Consider the following 16210-nt stretch of genomic DNA (forward strand, 5'->3'; position numbering starts at 1 on the left):
GAGAATGGTTGAGCTGTAATGTCTAACAGCTGGACAACTCTTCACAAACTCTCATTTCCAGTCTCTAGGGGTTGTGATTGCGCCAATCTTGATGGTTACCCGAACTGAACCTTTTTGAATTTCTCAAACATTTGCTTGATGGTTTAAAGCATCACATGGCAAGTGACAGCATGACTTATGGTCCTCAAGGCTGAACCACTGGGACATAATTTACAGTTTTTCCTCAGTCGCTTTGGTACATTTCTTGAATCATCCTTAAGATTTGCAAACCAGTAAATGCATTTCTCAAAAACCACACAATGGATTACCTGCAAAAGCCTGAAACTTGCTCAAAATCCTTAGTTCATCTCTCAAAAGTAAGTATTTATGTCAGTGAACATATCAGTGCCATCAGAATGACAAGTCCTGTGTCATTGTTCATAAACAAGATAGTCAAAATGCTTAGTCATGTTGTCAATAACAGTGTACTCTGTCAGTATCAGATATGGCTACGATTTTGATGACAATAACAGAAAATTCACAAGACTGCACTTCATCTGTATGGCATATATCAATTTCAACAGTACAAATTTACACATTATTGTATGTGGGATATTGATTGCAAGAGACTTGCAGGATTTACAGTTACACTTACTGTCTGTCTGTCAACAAATTATAGTATTTACATACACACACACACACACACACACACACACTGTATATATGTATGTGTGTGTATGTTTGTGTGTTACATTATGTATCTATAAAGTATATTTACTGTGTAATGTAAAATGAAAGTGGAATACTGTAATATAACATTATAGTAAGTATACAGTATTACAGTAATGTGAACATTGTCTGATTACAGTGACTGGGAGGGGACATGTTCCGTTCACTCAGTGTTGCCAACTTAGCGACTTTGTCACTAGATTTAGCGACTTTTCAGACCACTTTGGCGACAATTTTTCAAAAAAGCGCCTAGCGACAAATTTAGCGACTTTTTGGACAAACCTCAGTAACTTTTCAAATGTCACCAGCACTGTCCTGTGAGCGCGAGGTCTTGCTTTCCCGCTGCCGTCACACCTCTCTTAGCATCTACTCTGTTCATTGAGTGGCTGAGAGAAGCAGCAGCACCGTTGAGTGCACGGCATCTGACAGACGCGAATGAGCGAGTACACCCGAGCACACAGTGTTGCCATGGACCAAATACTATTTCTGATTCTCCTTTGTTTTATATTTAAAGAATTTAGTTTGGTGATTTTGATTTCCATTTTTCTCATGTGCTTATTATCACTTATATTACTCACTATCACAGAGCTTTAGTTCATCCAGTTTCCGAACTCTCTGAATTAATTTAATTTACAAATGTATAAAAATGTCATTCATTATATCACACGTGTTTTGTTGCCGGACAAAAAAGTTATTTATATAGGCTATATATATATATATATATATATATATATATATATATATATATATATATATATATATAAATTGATGTCACAAATATGCAATTCAATGTATGCACCCTTATGTCATGGCCACGCGACGTAAAGTCGTGGCCTCTAGATCATATGGTGAGGGAACGACTTATCACGTTACCACGAATTAATATCTTGTGGCCACGACATATTATCACGTTCCCACGAGTTTTTATGTTGTGGCCACCACAAAACTAAGTGAACCGAACATGTCTCCTCCCGGTCACCGTAGATTACATACCTGTTCTGTCTACAAACATTTCAAAGATTGAGGACATGGTTGTTCTCCCAATATTCGGCTGTACCTTTCAACCTGCCTCGACCATAAGGTCATGATTGAGAACATGGTCCACAATAGTGTCCCTTTTTCAGAAACATGTCTACAATCTTGGCCTTTACATTTACATTTAGTCATTTAGCAGACACTTTTCTCCAAAGCTAATATTACTGGGTCAAGTGTAGACTCAGCTGCTCTGGTAGTGCATGGCAGGTCATTCCACCAGCAGGGAACAGACCAGGAGAAGGTCAGTGAGAGTGATTTTGTGCCCCTTTGGGTTGGCACCACAAGGTGAACACAAACTTCTTGAGGGCGCATAAGTCTTAGGTAGTGAGTTTAGGTATGTAACGTGTGCTCTCTTTGGCTCGTTAAAGACCACTCTTTCTGCTGCATTCTGGATCAGTTGTAGAGGCTTGACAGTGCATGCTGGGAGACCTGCCAAGAGAGCATTACAATAGTCCAGTCTGGATAGAACAATAGCTTGGACAAGAATTTGTGTGGAATGCTCTGACAGAAAGGGTCAGATCTTCCTAATGTTGTACAAGGACCGGGCCGTTGTAGCGATATATTCTGTGAAGCTTAAACAGTCGCCCATCACCACTCCAAGGTTCCTGACTGTCATTGATGAACCAAGTTGAATGGAGAGGTTGTGATGAAGTGTTGGGTTGGCGCTTACCAAAAGCAGTTTTTGCAAGGTTGAATTAAAGGCGATGGTCCTTCATCCAGGCAGAAATGGCTGTGAGGCAGGCTGCGATGCGAGCAGCAACCGTCGTATCATCTGGTTGGAATGAGAGGTAGAGTTGTGTGTCATCAGCATAAAAGTGATAGGAAAAACCATGTTCCTGAATGACAGATCCTAGTGATGACATGTAGATGAAGAAGAGAAGTGGTCCGAGCACTTAGCCCTGAGGTACCCCAGTAGCAAGATGGTGCGACTTAGACAACTCACCCCTCCAAGATACTCTGAAGGACCTACCTGAGAGGTAAGACTTGAACTACTGGAGTATAGTTCCTGAGATGCCCTTTGTTATGAGGGTTGACAAAAGGATCTGGTGGTTAACGGTGTCAAAAGCAGCAGACACATCCAACAAGATGAGTGCTGATGATTGTGAAGTTGCCCGTGCCAGTCTCAGGGATTCAGTAACTGCTGAGAGCAGAGCAGTCTCAGTTGAGTAGCCACTCTTGAAGCTATGTCAAGAAGGTTGTTCTGTGTGAGATAAGTAGACAGTTGGTTGAACACAACTCTCTCAAGTGTCTTTGCAATGAAGGGAAGAAGGGATACTGCTCTGTAGTTTTCTAAAAGTGCTGGATTCAGAGTGGGTTTCTTAAGCAGTGGGGAATCCTAGCCTGCTTAAATGCTGTGGGAAATGTACCCGTTTGAAGAGAAGAATTGATAATGTGAGTGAGTGAAGGTACTATTGAGGAGATTGCCTGAAGAAGATGAGTGGAGATAGGGTCAAGCGGACAGGTAGTAGGGTGATTGGAAAGGATGAGTTTGGAAACATCTGCCTCTGAGAGCAGAGGGGAGAACATGTGTGTTTTCCATTAAGATGTGATTGTCAGTATGTGGTGTGGAGAATTGTCCACTGACGGTTGTTATTTTGTGTGTGAAGAATGTGGCAAAGTCGTCAGCTGAAAGAGTTGATATAGGAGGGAGGGAAGGAGGGCAAAGAAGAGCAGATAAGGTTTTGAAAAGTGTGCGAGTGTGCAAGGCCTCTTCTACCTCTTCCACTGTTTTGCCTCTGTACCCTTCCAGCACGCATCCTTACTCCTCTTCTTCTTCCCAGCTGTTGACCCTGTTTGTATCCTTGTTGTTTTTCCATTGTCAGAATTTGAAACTCTGTGCTGTACTGCTTGGCACATGAAGCTTCATGAAATGCACATTTGAGCTATTTTAGAGAACTGGTTGATCATTGGTTGATAGCACTTTATATTTCCCTTCATTAGTGAATTCACCTCCACAATTCATAAATTCAGGACACGTTAACAAAAAAAAGGGAAAAAACATCTAATAGAAATGTATAGAAAATATGCTTGACAGTTTTTGACAACTAGTTCAACCATTTTGCATTTAATGACGTTAGGCCTGTTGCGATAGTCGATGTTACCGGTGATACACGGTGTTTAACCCACCTACCGGTCATAGCACTTGACCACCGGCACCGTCCCCATCGTGTTGAAGTTTTAGCCTATAGCAATAAAGCACTTAATTCTGTTAGTGACTACGTGCCTTCGTAATTTAGCATAAGCGGAACGAGCGCCGCAGTAAAGCAGCAGCCGGTGTCCGATTTCATTTATCATTTGAGGAGAGTGAGGTAAGCTAACTGGCAAAGGATGGCGTAAGATCTGGTTTCAAAGCGAAATGCAAAAGCACCTATTTGAAAATATTTTGGATTCAAACCAAATGCCAACAGGGAACGAAGTTTTTGATGTTCGTTCGTTTCATATTCGATGGTTGTGCGGTGTTTTTGTTTTGTTTTGTTTTTTGCTGAAAAAGGCAGGCACTTATTTAACGAATAGTGAATTTTTTTATATAATTTCTTGTTTGATACTTGCACGATGTGTGCAGTGGTTCGTTTTGTTAATAAATGCACTTTAAAGGTGTTTCATAAGTGCTTTTGTTTAGTTTTTGCATGGTGTGTTAAGTTATTATTCATTTTGCAATAAAGATGTGTGTAATACAAGCGAGTGTCTTATTGTTTTGTGTATTTTTATTAAGAATAAAATAAATTAACCCATGATTAATTCAAACAAATGCTACTGAATTGCCGCTAATTAAAGTGAAAGTAAATTGAGACGTGTGCACGTCTGCACGACCGCACTTTCGGCCACCCGAAATCCCCGACACGCAACCCCGGTGACACCGGAATTACCATTTTTTTTACACGTCAATTAACCGGTGGAAAAAATCCGTCACCGCAACATCCCTAAATGACGTATGCAAGGAACTAATATAGATGTTTTGAAGGGTTGTTCATTGTTTTTCAACTTACGGAATGAACCTGGAGCCAGTTCCTTTTTTTTCCATAAGTAGAATAGGGAAGGCGTAGGACATACAGCGTAAGCTTTTTGAAGAATACGGAAAGCGGAAGCATGTGCAAGGCGATCATTTGTGTTTATAAACCATATAAAGTTATATTTTTTTCTAAAATGACTGATCGTTTCACATCTTGGATGACATGGGGGTGAGTAAATATCAGGAAAATTTTATTTGAAAGTGAACAAATCTTTTAAAACATACACACACACACACACACAATGTCTGAGGCAAATTTCAGCAGCTATACTACATAAACAAAATTAAATATTCTTCTCACATTTTTGAATAATTTGACATGAAATTACACTTTGATTGGAAATGACACACAATAAAAGTGTTCCACCCACAAGTATTATTTACCTTGATTTTTCTCATATTTCATCTCAAGTAAGCCTGTTGTATCTTTAGTAAATAGATAGATAGATAGATAGATAGATAGATAGATAGATAGATAGATAGATAGATAGATAGATAGATAGATAGATAGATAGATAGATAGATAGATAGATAGATAGATAGATAGATAGATAGATAGATAGATAGATAGATAGATAGATAGATAGATAGATAGATAGATAGATAGATAGAAAAATGCAGCTTCAATCAGATTTAAGACCTTCAATAAACAGTAGAATCAGCATATAGGTTTGATATGAGTAGGTGTGCGGAGAGACTGGATGGTGTCACACTGCTGTAGAAGTTTCTGAAAAAGCTTCTGTGGTTGTGAAGAAGCCCTTATTAATGTGATGACATTTCTGGGTTAGCTTTCAAAGCTTTTTGAGCATGGCACACATAGCACCTCATTATGAGAAAACACATCCACTTGCTTAATGCACATAGACACACAAATGCACTCGCACGATAATGAACAACACACGCACAATAAAAGCTAAAAATATAGGCAGACACACACATGCATAAACACGTTTGACACATGCTTCTTCCCTTTACTTTCACAGACAGACACACACATACATTCAATGGTGTTCAAACATCAGATTACATCAGAACTAGCCGAAAGAAAGCAATTGCATTGAACTGAGCGTGAGATGATTGCCCTAAGAACAGAACCAAGGGAAGAGAGACAAATACTCAGATATCGACTGTGGTTAATGTACTTAATGTGCCTAACAATAGCATGCTGTGAGCACAGGGTGTCTGGGAACAGAGAATACTGGAGATGTAAGCCTCGAAATCAGACAGACAGCGAGTGCTATTAAACGAAATGGCTGTGCATGAGGAATATAATCAGCTTAAGGTTTGCATCTGAGTATCAAATTGAACCTCCGTTTTCTGATAATCAATAAACAAGCCAAGGCATCAACCTTGGCCTGAGAGTAATTGGGGTGCCTTCATTCAATGCAGTTCACTCAGATCTAGATAAATGAAACTGATATCTGCATCTGAATTTTATTACATCTCATGTCAGTAAAGGGGCTGAATAATGTAATTCATGGCTCCACAGAGGTGAGAGAGATGGTGAATACCCAAAAGTACTTGTGGAATATGCTGTTCTATAGAGTTCACAACTGCTAAGCACAGCATATCTGTACAGAAACGCGTATACTTGCAGTCAGTGCAGAACTTGGACAGAGCTGGCTAGACTCTTTTGAGGAGTTTGAGTGATGGAGCTAATCTAATTAGAAAAATATGAAAGAACCCAAGAGAACCACAACCGGAGTTCAGCCAATAATTCTCAAACAATCCACCCACTCCCAGTATTGCACAAAGACTAGCCAAGTGTCTGTGTTTACTTCCAAATTACTTGCTAATGAAGCACCTGGCTAGACATGAAATGTTTGAATTTTCTCTGATGTTTAGGACCTTCTTAATTCCTACACACCTTACGTAGATGGTGTTTATGTTAAAGAATATGACATACTACAGTTGAGGTCTGCTATTATGTCTTCTACTTCATTGATTTCAACACACCATTTTACTGATTTGAAACTGTACTGTATGAGATCCTTCTTTCTTAATTCCTATTTTTTTGTGTGTGAGGATTGTTCAAACACCACAGGAAGCTGAATTGGAATTTGAATTTTGTAAAGATATGAATGTTTTGTACTTTTTGCAAAACTTTCAAACAGGCTTTGCCAAGTCAACCAACACACTCTCATGGACATTCATAAGGTGAAATTGTGGCAAATTCATAGTAATCTTATTTGTACATTTTCCTACGATCTGCTTATGCCCCATTAAAGATTAGGTTTAGGACTGGACCTTCTGCTTAGTTATTTTCTAAATAAATAAAGAAAAGAAAAGAAAAAAAGGAAGAAAAAAAAGGTATGTTTTCACATTAAATAGATATATATGAATTCGCCAAACCATAAAATTGTAGCTTTTTTTTTTTTTTTTTTTTTTTTCCATGTCTGGTTGAGTCAACATTAAAAGTCTTAACAGACTTTGCTTTTATAGTTTTTATAGTTTACATTCAAACTTGAATTGCCATTATACTACTTCAATTAAAATTAATTAATTAAATTGGACTTTAAAAGGCATTCTCAATTCAGTTCTGAATGTAATACAACCCTGCTGTCTAATGTACTTACAGTATGCTTTACTAGTGTAGGTGAAGTGCAGCTTGATAATCTGCATTTTAAATAAATAAATCAAATACAGACTTAACACTAGAACCGCCACAGGGTAAAATTTACCCGTGGCTGTCTTTCAAATGTACAAAAAGTCTCCCAGTCATTGACTTTTACTAAAATTGTGTTATTTACTATCCCCTGTTGTTAAAATATGTTTAGATAAAACCTGATTAAAAAACAGGGCATTCATACCTATAAGTGCCAGTGGGTCAAATTTACCCATTTATCATATCTATCATAGTGATTTTCTTATAATATTACACCACCGAAATACGTATTTATTTTCTTCTAATTCTCGCTGTCATTGCAGGCTGGTTTATATTCACCATTAAGAAAAGTGATTAGCCTGCTTAAAATAGCCATAGTTGATGAATAAACATTATGATTTTATGGCTCTAGACATTACTTTGTGAAGACAGTGGCATAATACATTTTTTTACCAATATAGTCTTGTGCGTGGGTACATTTTACCCGCTGGCGGTTTTAGGTATACAACGACTTCTGGCAGTTCTACATTAGTGTTAATGATTGCTGATATCAGATCTAAAAGTAATAAGCTCTTTGCAAAGCGCTTTGCTTTAATCAACTTTAGTCTTTAAACCAATGTCTTAAAAGAGCTATGGACCTAAGGGAACACATGGAGAACTTGCTACACAGGTAATTTTAGCACAGCTTTAAATAAACTGTTTAAATATGCAGCAATCTAGATCCAATCCACCCTCTATCCCATCACTCTTTAGCCACATTGGAATAAGTATTGCGGTGGTCCTTGTTAACAAATGCCACTTGAGGTAGCCATGTTCTCAAAGAGGATGATTTGTTTCCCACAGAGAAGAAGAGGGTTATTTGCTAGGGAGTGACATCACATTCATTCATTTTGACTTCCTGCCATCTGCTATTCTAATTCATTACTCATTATGAATGTCCCTTCACTCACAGGCGGTGATGACACACTACACCCACCATAGGTCATAAAGACAAACAAAATATGACAAAAGGAACCAGAAATAAATTTGCCTTATGCGTGTACTGGTGAAAAGCACTACAAATTATTAATAATAATAATAATAATAATAATAATAATAATAATACAAGCATTTTGTTTAGCTACAGTCTATAGTAGAGCTTGAGATATGTGCCAAGGGTGCCGCTAGCTCCAACTTGCCCCAACAGTTCTGCCTGAATGTTTCTAGTATGCCTAGTGAGACCTTGATTAGCTGGTTCAGGTGTGTTTAATTGGGGCTGGAGATAAACTTTGCAGGACAGTGGCCCTCTAGGAGCAGGATTGGACACCCCTGAGCTAAAGATTCTAGATGTTAACATCCCCAGTATGCAGGAGATGTGTGAACAGGGGTATTATCAACAAAAATAATTATTGAATGAATCAGTATAACTCACTAAGCATTATACAAAGAGTTGAGCTATGTAATACTCCCTGTCCCTAAATTAAAAAAAAAAAAAAAAAAGGTCACTGTTCATCTCATGGTGCACCACTATTTATTTAACTTGGATTGTTACAAAAAGCTCACATCTCCCATTATGCCTTTACCATTCAGGTAAAGAAGAAAAACGATCTGCAGCAATCAGTCTTGCTTTCTTGTGTATTGTCTCATAGTTCAAGACAAGACAGACACAGTGACAAAGTTTACCCTACTGCAATGTTTCCTCCCGAAGCAGACAGCCAAGCTTAGATTGCCCCACAGGCAGTAAGTTCACAGGTCTGGGCATCTTACATAGTTACCATTATTGAGAAAACTCTAGATCTCTCAGTGGCATTTGAGGATATCCCCAAAGGCGCACCACATCCCCCACAAACAACAAATTCCTGAAATTCTCTATAATACTTAGAAAAAGCCATTTGTTAACATTCCCTTTCATCTGAATACCAACTGCTAGTGCAAGTCCTCCCAGAAGCACATGAAATATTCTTCACACAGTCTAGCATGATCTTATTCCTGTGATGGAGGTGCCCTACCATGACATAATACGGGTCAAATCTTGCTCATCGACAAACACCAACGGTGCCATTAGTCTGTCAAAACAAGTGAAGAATGAATCCATCTTTTATTATTAGCTGTATTGCATGGGCACAGTCCAGACAGTGATGACCACAATTACACCCCAGAGTACAGCAAAAGAAGGGCAATGATTAAAGTTCAATGACACCTCATCAGAACAGAAGGTCATTATGGAAAGATTGAGTTCTGTTTCACCACAGCAGCCATGTTGCTTCATTCATGATTAATTGTGATCTGTGAGCCTATCAGAACCAATGATCTAGAAAGAAATGGCCTCTGTACACTCATTAAAGAGAGAGTGAAAATGATAGAAGAAAAAAACAAATGACAAAACTATCTACTTCTCCTAGCAACCTGCAAAATGAGCCTTGTGAGCCTATCAGATGGTAAACTTGTGTAATACGGCTGCATGTTGTTCTCAAGGGAGGAAAGTCATTTGCTTAACTAAGAAAACAATTCAACTGGTACTCCATCATAAAAAAGTTCATGTCAACGCTCAAAATTGCAATCAACTCGGTATTTCACTCTGTAAGTTCACTCTGGGAAAATGCTGTGGTCACATTTACATTTTTAACAAGGAATCTAATAGCGCTTTGCATCTGAACTAGGCCTATTTAATAAGCAAATCTATTTTTCAACACAATTGATGGTCTTCTCGTTAGATGGAGTGGATTGTTTCTCTAAGGTGCTTACTTTGAATTTTTACACAATGTAATCGCAAATGTCACACAACAAATAAAGCATGCAGGACTCACGCAGGGAAGCCTTTCTAATGAAGTGGCCAGCTGACGCTGACAGCACAGTTCATGTGTGCGGGATAAAGACCTGAACTACTAGAGCTTAAGGGCCCACAGGCTCAACCAACCAGAACAAATTTGTCTCACACTCTCAACATGGGTCCTCTGTCAAACACACTCCTGTCCTCAAGCTGGGAAAAAATTACACTGTCACGGATAGGGTGCCCAATACAACATGGAAAATATAATGCAATAAATACTGATAAATAAAGCTCTTGATGCCTAAACTGTAGTGAACAGATTCACTACTCACAAAATACATGCAAGTACAAATGCATAAATAGTGGATGTCACTCATAAACTTCATCTATACTCTACAATGAGGTACAAAAGCCCATTTCCACTTTAAAGAAAAATCTAGATAAATGTGATATAATCTCAAAAATGTGATTTTCTCACAAATGTGACTCAATTGCGACTTTACATCTACCAACTGCAGTTTTATTTCACATAATTCCAATTATTTTCTATAATTGTGACTTTATATCTCACAAATGCAACTTTATTTCTTCGAACTGCAAATACAAAGTTCTGTCATGAAACTGTAGATGGCGCAGGTTGATAGATCCTTAACTCAATCTACTTGCAAGAACTGCAGTGCGCTTTCAGAAACCCTCCAACTTCCCCAGCTCCACCTGTACAGATCTGCTATAGGTAATTTATTTATGCTATTTTGTAAAACAGCAGCATGTCTTACTTGCTCACAGCAGTGTATCGTGTATGTATTGGTAGTAACAAGTCCCGTACTTGATCTGCAGCAGCAACGTAGCAGAGAAACATATCAACATTTTCCTATCTATTACCAAAATAAATATGATTTCACACAAAAAAGTGCTCATAATGCACAGAATAAGCATATCTAGTGAGTTTTAACAAGAATTAAAGTATGTCAGGAAAGAAAATGTATATTAAAAAAATATTTATAGAAGATTTACTCATTTAAACTTGTTTTTAATTATTCAGTTTGGGTTAAAGTATGGCATATTATAAAAAAACTAAAGTAAACTAGCCAGAAAACATGATATATAAACATTATTTTAGTTATTACACAGACAGCTATATAGGCTCTTGCATACCCAAATCAAACCCGAGTTTGCTGGCTTTTTTCGTTGAGTTTGCTGTGTTGTAACGTTCACGCGTCAGATGATGTAAAACACAAAGCTTACCTCATTTGTGTGCAGCAATTGATAACACAAGGCTTTTATTAATTTAATTTTATTTATTTGACGATTATATGCAAATGTTGTACACCTCCCAATGTTAACAAACTTTCAAGACTATCAAGTTTATAAATGACCAACTTATAAAAACAAATGTATAGCTGCCTTTGTAAAGAAATGCTCACTTTATATGTAGCTTCGAGCCGCTGCTGTAACGCTGTACAAGCGCTTCCAGTGTGAATACACGCGCGTCTCTACAACTGCAGTTCACGCTGATGCTTGCGGTGTGAACCTGGCCTCAAAGAGTTGTTATGACAGAATTTTAGTTTCTAAATTCTTACCTAACATCTACCAGCTGTAAATTTTATTTCACATTACTAATTATTTCTCATAATTGTGAATATTTGCCATATTGTGACTTAGTATTTCAAAATGTGACTATTTCTCAAAAAATGTGACTTTATTTCTTGGAATTTCAGCTTGTGTTCTCGTAAATGAGAATTTATTTCTCATAATTCTTACTTTATATCTTACAATTGCAACTTTAGTTTTACATAATTGCTTGAAACGTGTGGGGGGGGAAAAAACAAACAAACAAAAAAAATAAAAAATAACTGAACAGAGCATACATACAGCAACATGCCCCCTGTCATCAACAAGTGTTATTTCACGGTCTGTCTGAGACAAACCACATGCCTATTTATCAGCCACACAGCATTTTCATATTTAGCAAAATGGCATGAGACGATGCACAGCAAGTCTTTCCAGGCGAGAGTTGTTTAAGGAGCATCGATTCGCTCAAGCCAGCAGCTGTGGCCTCTGACATTGAGAATAGGGTGTTTGCTTGTAATTGCCCCCCGACAGTTACATGCATCAATGAAAGCAGCCACTGAAATCTCCCACACAGTCTCGCACACAGTGGAAAAAAAATATGAGACATACCGCAAGATATGTCATCTATCGTCTGCTTCCATAGATGTTGGATTGTTAAAACAAATGTTCCACCACTGGACATTAACCTAAATTCAATTTTAAAAGCAAATATTTTAACATCAAAAATAGAGTTTGGAATGACATATGGGTGACTAAATAATGACAGGATTTTAATTTTTGGCTGGACTATTACTTTAAATTAACATAATATTAGTTACCTTTAACTATAATAGAATAGAAACTCTATGAAGTTTCTAATTCATGTGTAAGAAACAAAGGAAAACGTGACTGAAAATGTGGCATGCCACCAAATCACACCTTGAAGCATGTCGAATGTGTGACGTCTGAATGTGCTGTGATTAATTGAAGAACTGCCACTGATGATTTCACTCTCTCACCAAGCCAAGGAACAAGTGCACCCTGAGGTATTGTAGCTAACAATCCATTATTCAAGGAGGAGGCTGCAGCTCCAAGCTGCAGAAGCACAGTTGACACCAGGAAGCTCTGAGGCCATGCTCAGTTACAATTATAGCTCCTAGCACAGCAAGAGTGGAAGAGGTGAGCATACTTAAAATCACAGACCTGTGATGTCGAGAAGACTGAAGCTACAAACAAAGTTACAAGCATTCAACTTATGTTCAAATATTAGTTTACTTTAATATTTAGTTCTCGTATCTAGGAACATAGCTTTCAGTTGAAAAATGTTTGGACTGATATGTCTATACTTAAACAGCATCCAAACTTAGAAAGCGATAACATCTGCTTTTGAGGAACATATATAACTAAATGATGAAGTATTCACAATTCAACACCTCTAAAAAGCGTGAGAACGCTTCATCATTATATACTTCAGTGCTCTTGCAGCCTCAAGGAGACACTTTGAGAAACAGGTTCATCCCCTCAGGGAGAAAAAAAAAAGAGCAGATGAGAACGGTTTCTCCTAGACTGCAATGAGATTCAGTAGAGAGCATATTTAAGAATTTTTCTTCTCAGGTTTTTCTCAAGACAAAAAAAGATCCCAGTAATCTCCCATGTGTCTCCTTTAGAGATTCAAAAGAGATCTCAGTGTCTTAAACTGTGCTCAGATTTGCCAAGAAACCAAAGTCTGCAATCAAAGTTTCAGTATGAACTTAGACATTTCTTCTCAAATTCTTCCAAATTATCTGAGATATTTTATCTGCATTTTTTTAGTTATATATTTGCATTGTGCAAATATATAATCGATGTGTATCAAATGTTTTTGTTCCTCCTATGAAATTAAAGAAACATCTAATGCCACAAAACTGAGACTTCCACAGTCTCTCTCAATCCAGAACAACTAAGCAATAAGATTCCCCTTCTTCTCTTAGAATGCATGGAATTTCTACATGTGGCAGATGGAGGATGAGACTTTTTTTTTTACTGATAGAGAGTCAGAATGCTGATCTGAATGTACAAAATCACATTTGAAGCATCTAAAATAGTGTGTATAAGTTAATAAGTTAATAAACACATATTAATTTCATGCCAAAACACAAAGATTTTATTTGTAATGATTATTATGCGTGGGTTCATGACATCATTGAACGCTATCTTTAAGGTGTTATACAGCAGTATAACAGTCTGCTCTAAATAATGTTGAAATCTATTTGTTGCGAATCTCACAATAAAAGAAGCAGGCAGGAAACCTGTCCACTCTCACAATGACTGCACATCTGAATATGAATGGATATGCATTACTCTCATGTCTGCGATAGAAGAAAACATACGCTGTGACTGGAGATCGATGAGAACAAGGAGAAACATCCACTGAGCTCTGGTAAATGGATCTCTAGTCCATCCAGCATGTCAACTGATCAGTCTCCCATTTCTCAAAATACTGATGTAATGTGGCAAGCTATCTTAACAGTGATTCCTTAAAACTAACTAGTAGATATTTTTTATTGTATTTTACTAGGATTTACATTTTAATTACTTGTAAGTAATCCATTATTGATTAGTATCCCTTTTTTGCATTTTTTTCTACAGTAACTATTCATAAAATAGTCATACTGTTTACTTACAGTGACTCTATTGTATTGCATGACAAGTAACTATTCCATGGTTAACTGGTAACAAATTAATTCAGTGATGATCTGTGATTCAGGTGATCCGCTATTTACAGACTAGTATGTTCAAACCAACAAAATCTCACAGCAATTCATAACTGTTTGACGTTTTGCTGAAATGGTGGCTAATTCGTACAATCTGTTTAATCCCCAGAAATGGGTAGGTTTAGAGGTGGGGTTAGGAGTGGTTCTTCATAATGAGATTTGTCTGAAAATTGTACGTTTTTGTACAAATCAAATCGTACGAATTCATACGAAATCGCCACCTCGTAAAATATGTATGTTTTCTCATGACATTGGGTTGGTTCAAACTGTTGCTAGTACCTGTTCCAGTTTTACATTTAGTTAAGCAGACTTTTTTTCAAGGCATAATAGTATTTACATACTAGAGTCTCATTAACATACAAAAACATTAAAGCTGGAATAGATAAGAATAAGTAGTCATCAACTAATGACATGTTTATTTGTGCTCTATAAATAAATTGATTTACTGAGTGATTGACTGAGAAGTATATTAGTATGTATACTATTAAATAAGCATAGAGAATAGTATCTATTAAGTTTATGACTGTTGATGGGATATACTAAGGAATAATTGGTGAAATTGAAAAAAATAGATAGCTAGTCTCTACTGGATTACCTGGATGATCATTAAAATAAATCACAAGAACCGGTAGCATAAATCTGAAACTTGTTTGTTTTAAGCATTAAATGTTAAAAGAGCTTGCCATAGATGTAAAAACCGTAGGAGTATGATCATGAAAGCCGTAGCAGCCTGTCAATGGGATGCCGTGTAAATAATGTTTCTCCTACTACATATTTGACCAATAAAAACAGCATGAGCTATAATGAATGGCATTTTTAAATATTTATCTGACTTGTGCTCATATACAGTTACTGCAAACTAATCATGCGTTCTGTGGTTAATTTCAGGGCATGTTTGAGATGCACAATAAACATTTTGTTTTAAACGTGCCTTTTAAGAGTATTCTGTGATGTGCCAAAATATAACAGTTCTTATTTTGTCTCCCTGTCTTGCGGGAATTTAAAGTTAAACAACATCACTCACAAATAAAACATGCATTCTGCGCTTTGCCACTCACCTTTGACGAGATGCGGGACAGCGAGGTGCACGCAGAGGGCGATGGAGACGAGCAACGGTCCCATCCTCACCGAACAGCAGCTACGAGTTCCAAGGTTACAAACGTCCAACGGTACCTACGGTTAAAACTTCTCTTTTTCCACTGAGTTACACGCAAAGGTTATCTACTAAGTATCTCCCTGTACAGGTGTCAGTTAAGTCAGTGGGTTTTTTTTTTCTCCTAGGAAGGGTCAGCGGAGATTAAATAAGTGATCCTCTCAGGAGTTCCTCTTACCCTTCTGCTGCAGTGGCACGCGGCGAGATAACGGAGAGACTCCGCGCGGGTCCCGATCAAACGGTGATTGCGCGCGGCAGACGGTCAGTGTAGCGCTCGAGCAGCGGCGCTGTCTTACTGATAAAGACGAGCCTCGCTCCTCCCCAGCAGCCCTGGAACCTCCAATACACAGAACGAACGGCGAAATCCAAATGGGTGGGACACTGTCAGTGTATTTCGAAAGACGCTCTTTTTGCTCTGATGTAGAACAGGTACAGAGGCTTAACTGTTCTGACCTCCCTTCCGATCACAGACTTACACACACACACACTATTCTCTCTGTGTCTGTAGGTGAGATAGTGGGATGGCCCTGTAGAGGGGAGACGAGGGATTGCTGTAACAATTTTTTGCTTTGAAGTCTTTGCTATTTATATCAAACTTTGATATGATCGTCCCATATTTATCTGTTACAAAGTAAAATGAACTACA

The 16210-nt window shown here is 37.7% G+C and overlaps 1 protein-coding gene across 3 annotated transcripts in view; it reads right to left on the minus strand.

The window, feature by feature from the left end:
* Window positions 1-15902, minus strand: part of edil3a (EGF-like repeats and discoidin I-like domains 3a) — a 216519-nt gene extending 200617 nt beyond the window's left edge. For all 3 annotated transcript variants that reach the window (XM_067406341.1, XM_067406340.1, XM_067406339.1), the window contains exon 1: window positions 15470-15902. In XM_067406341.1, the coding sequence (XP_067262442.1) occupies window positions 15470-15533 (64 nt within the window). In that variant the 5' untranslated portion in view covers window positions 15534-15902. The remainder of the gene's footprint in view (window positions 1-15469) is intronic.
* Between the last annotated feature and the right edge of the window lie 308 nt (window positions 15903-16210).

The sequence above is a fragment of the Chanodichthys erythropterus genome, chromosome 13, assembly GCF_024489055.1.
Source record: "Chanodichthys erythropterus isolate Z2021 chromosome 13, ASM2448905v1, whole genome shotgun sequence".
Taxonomy (NCBI): Eukaryota; Metazoa; Chordata; class Actinopteri; order Cypriniformes; family Xenocyprididae; genus Chanodichthys; species Chanodichthys erythropterus.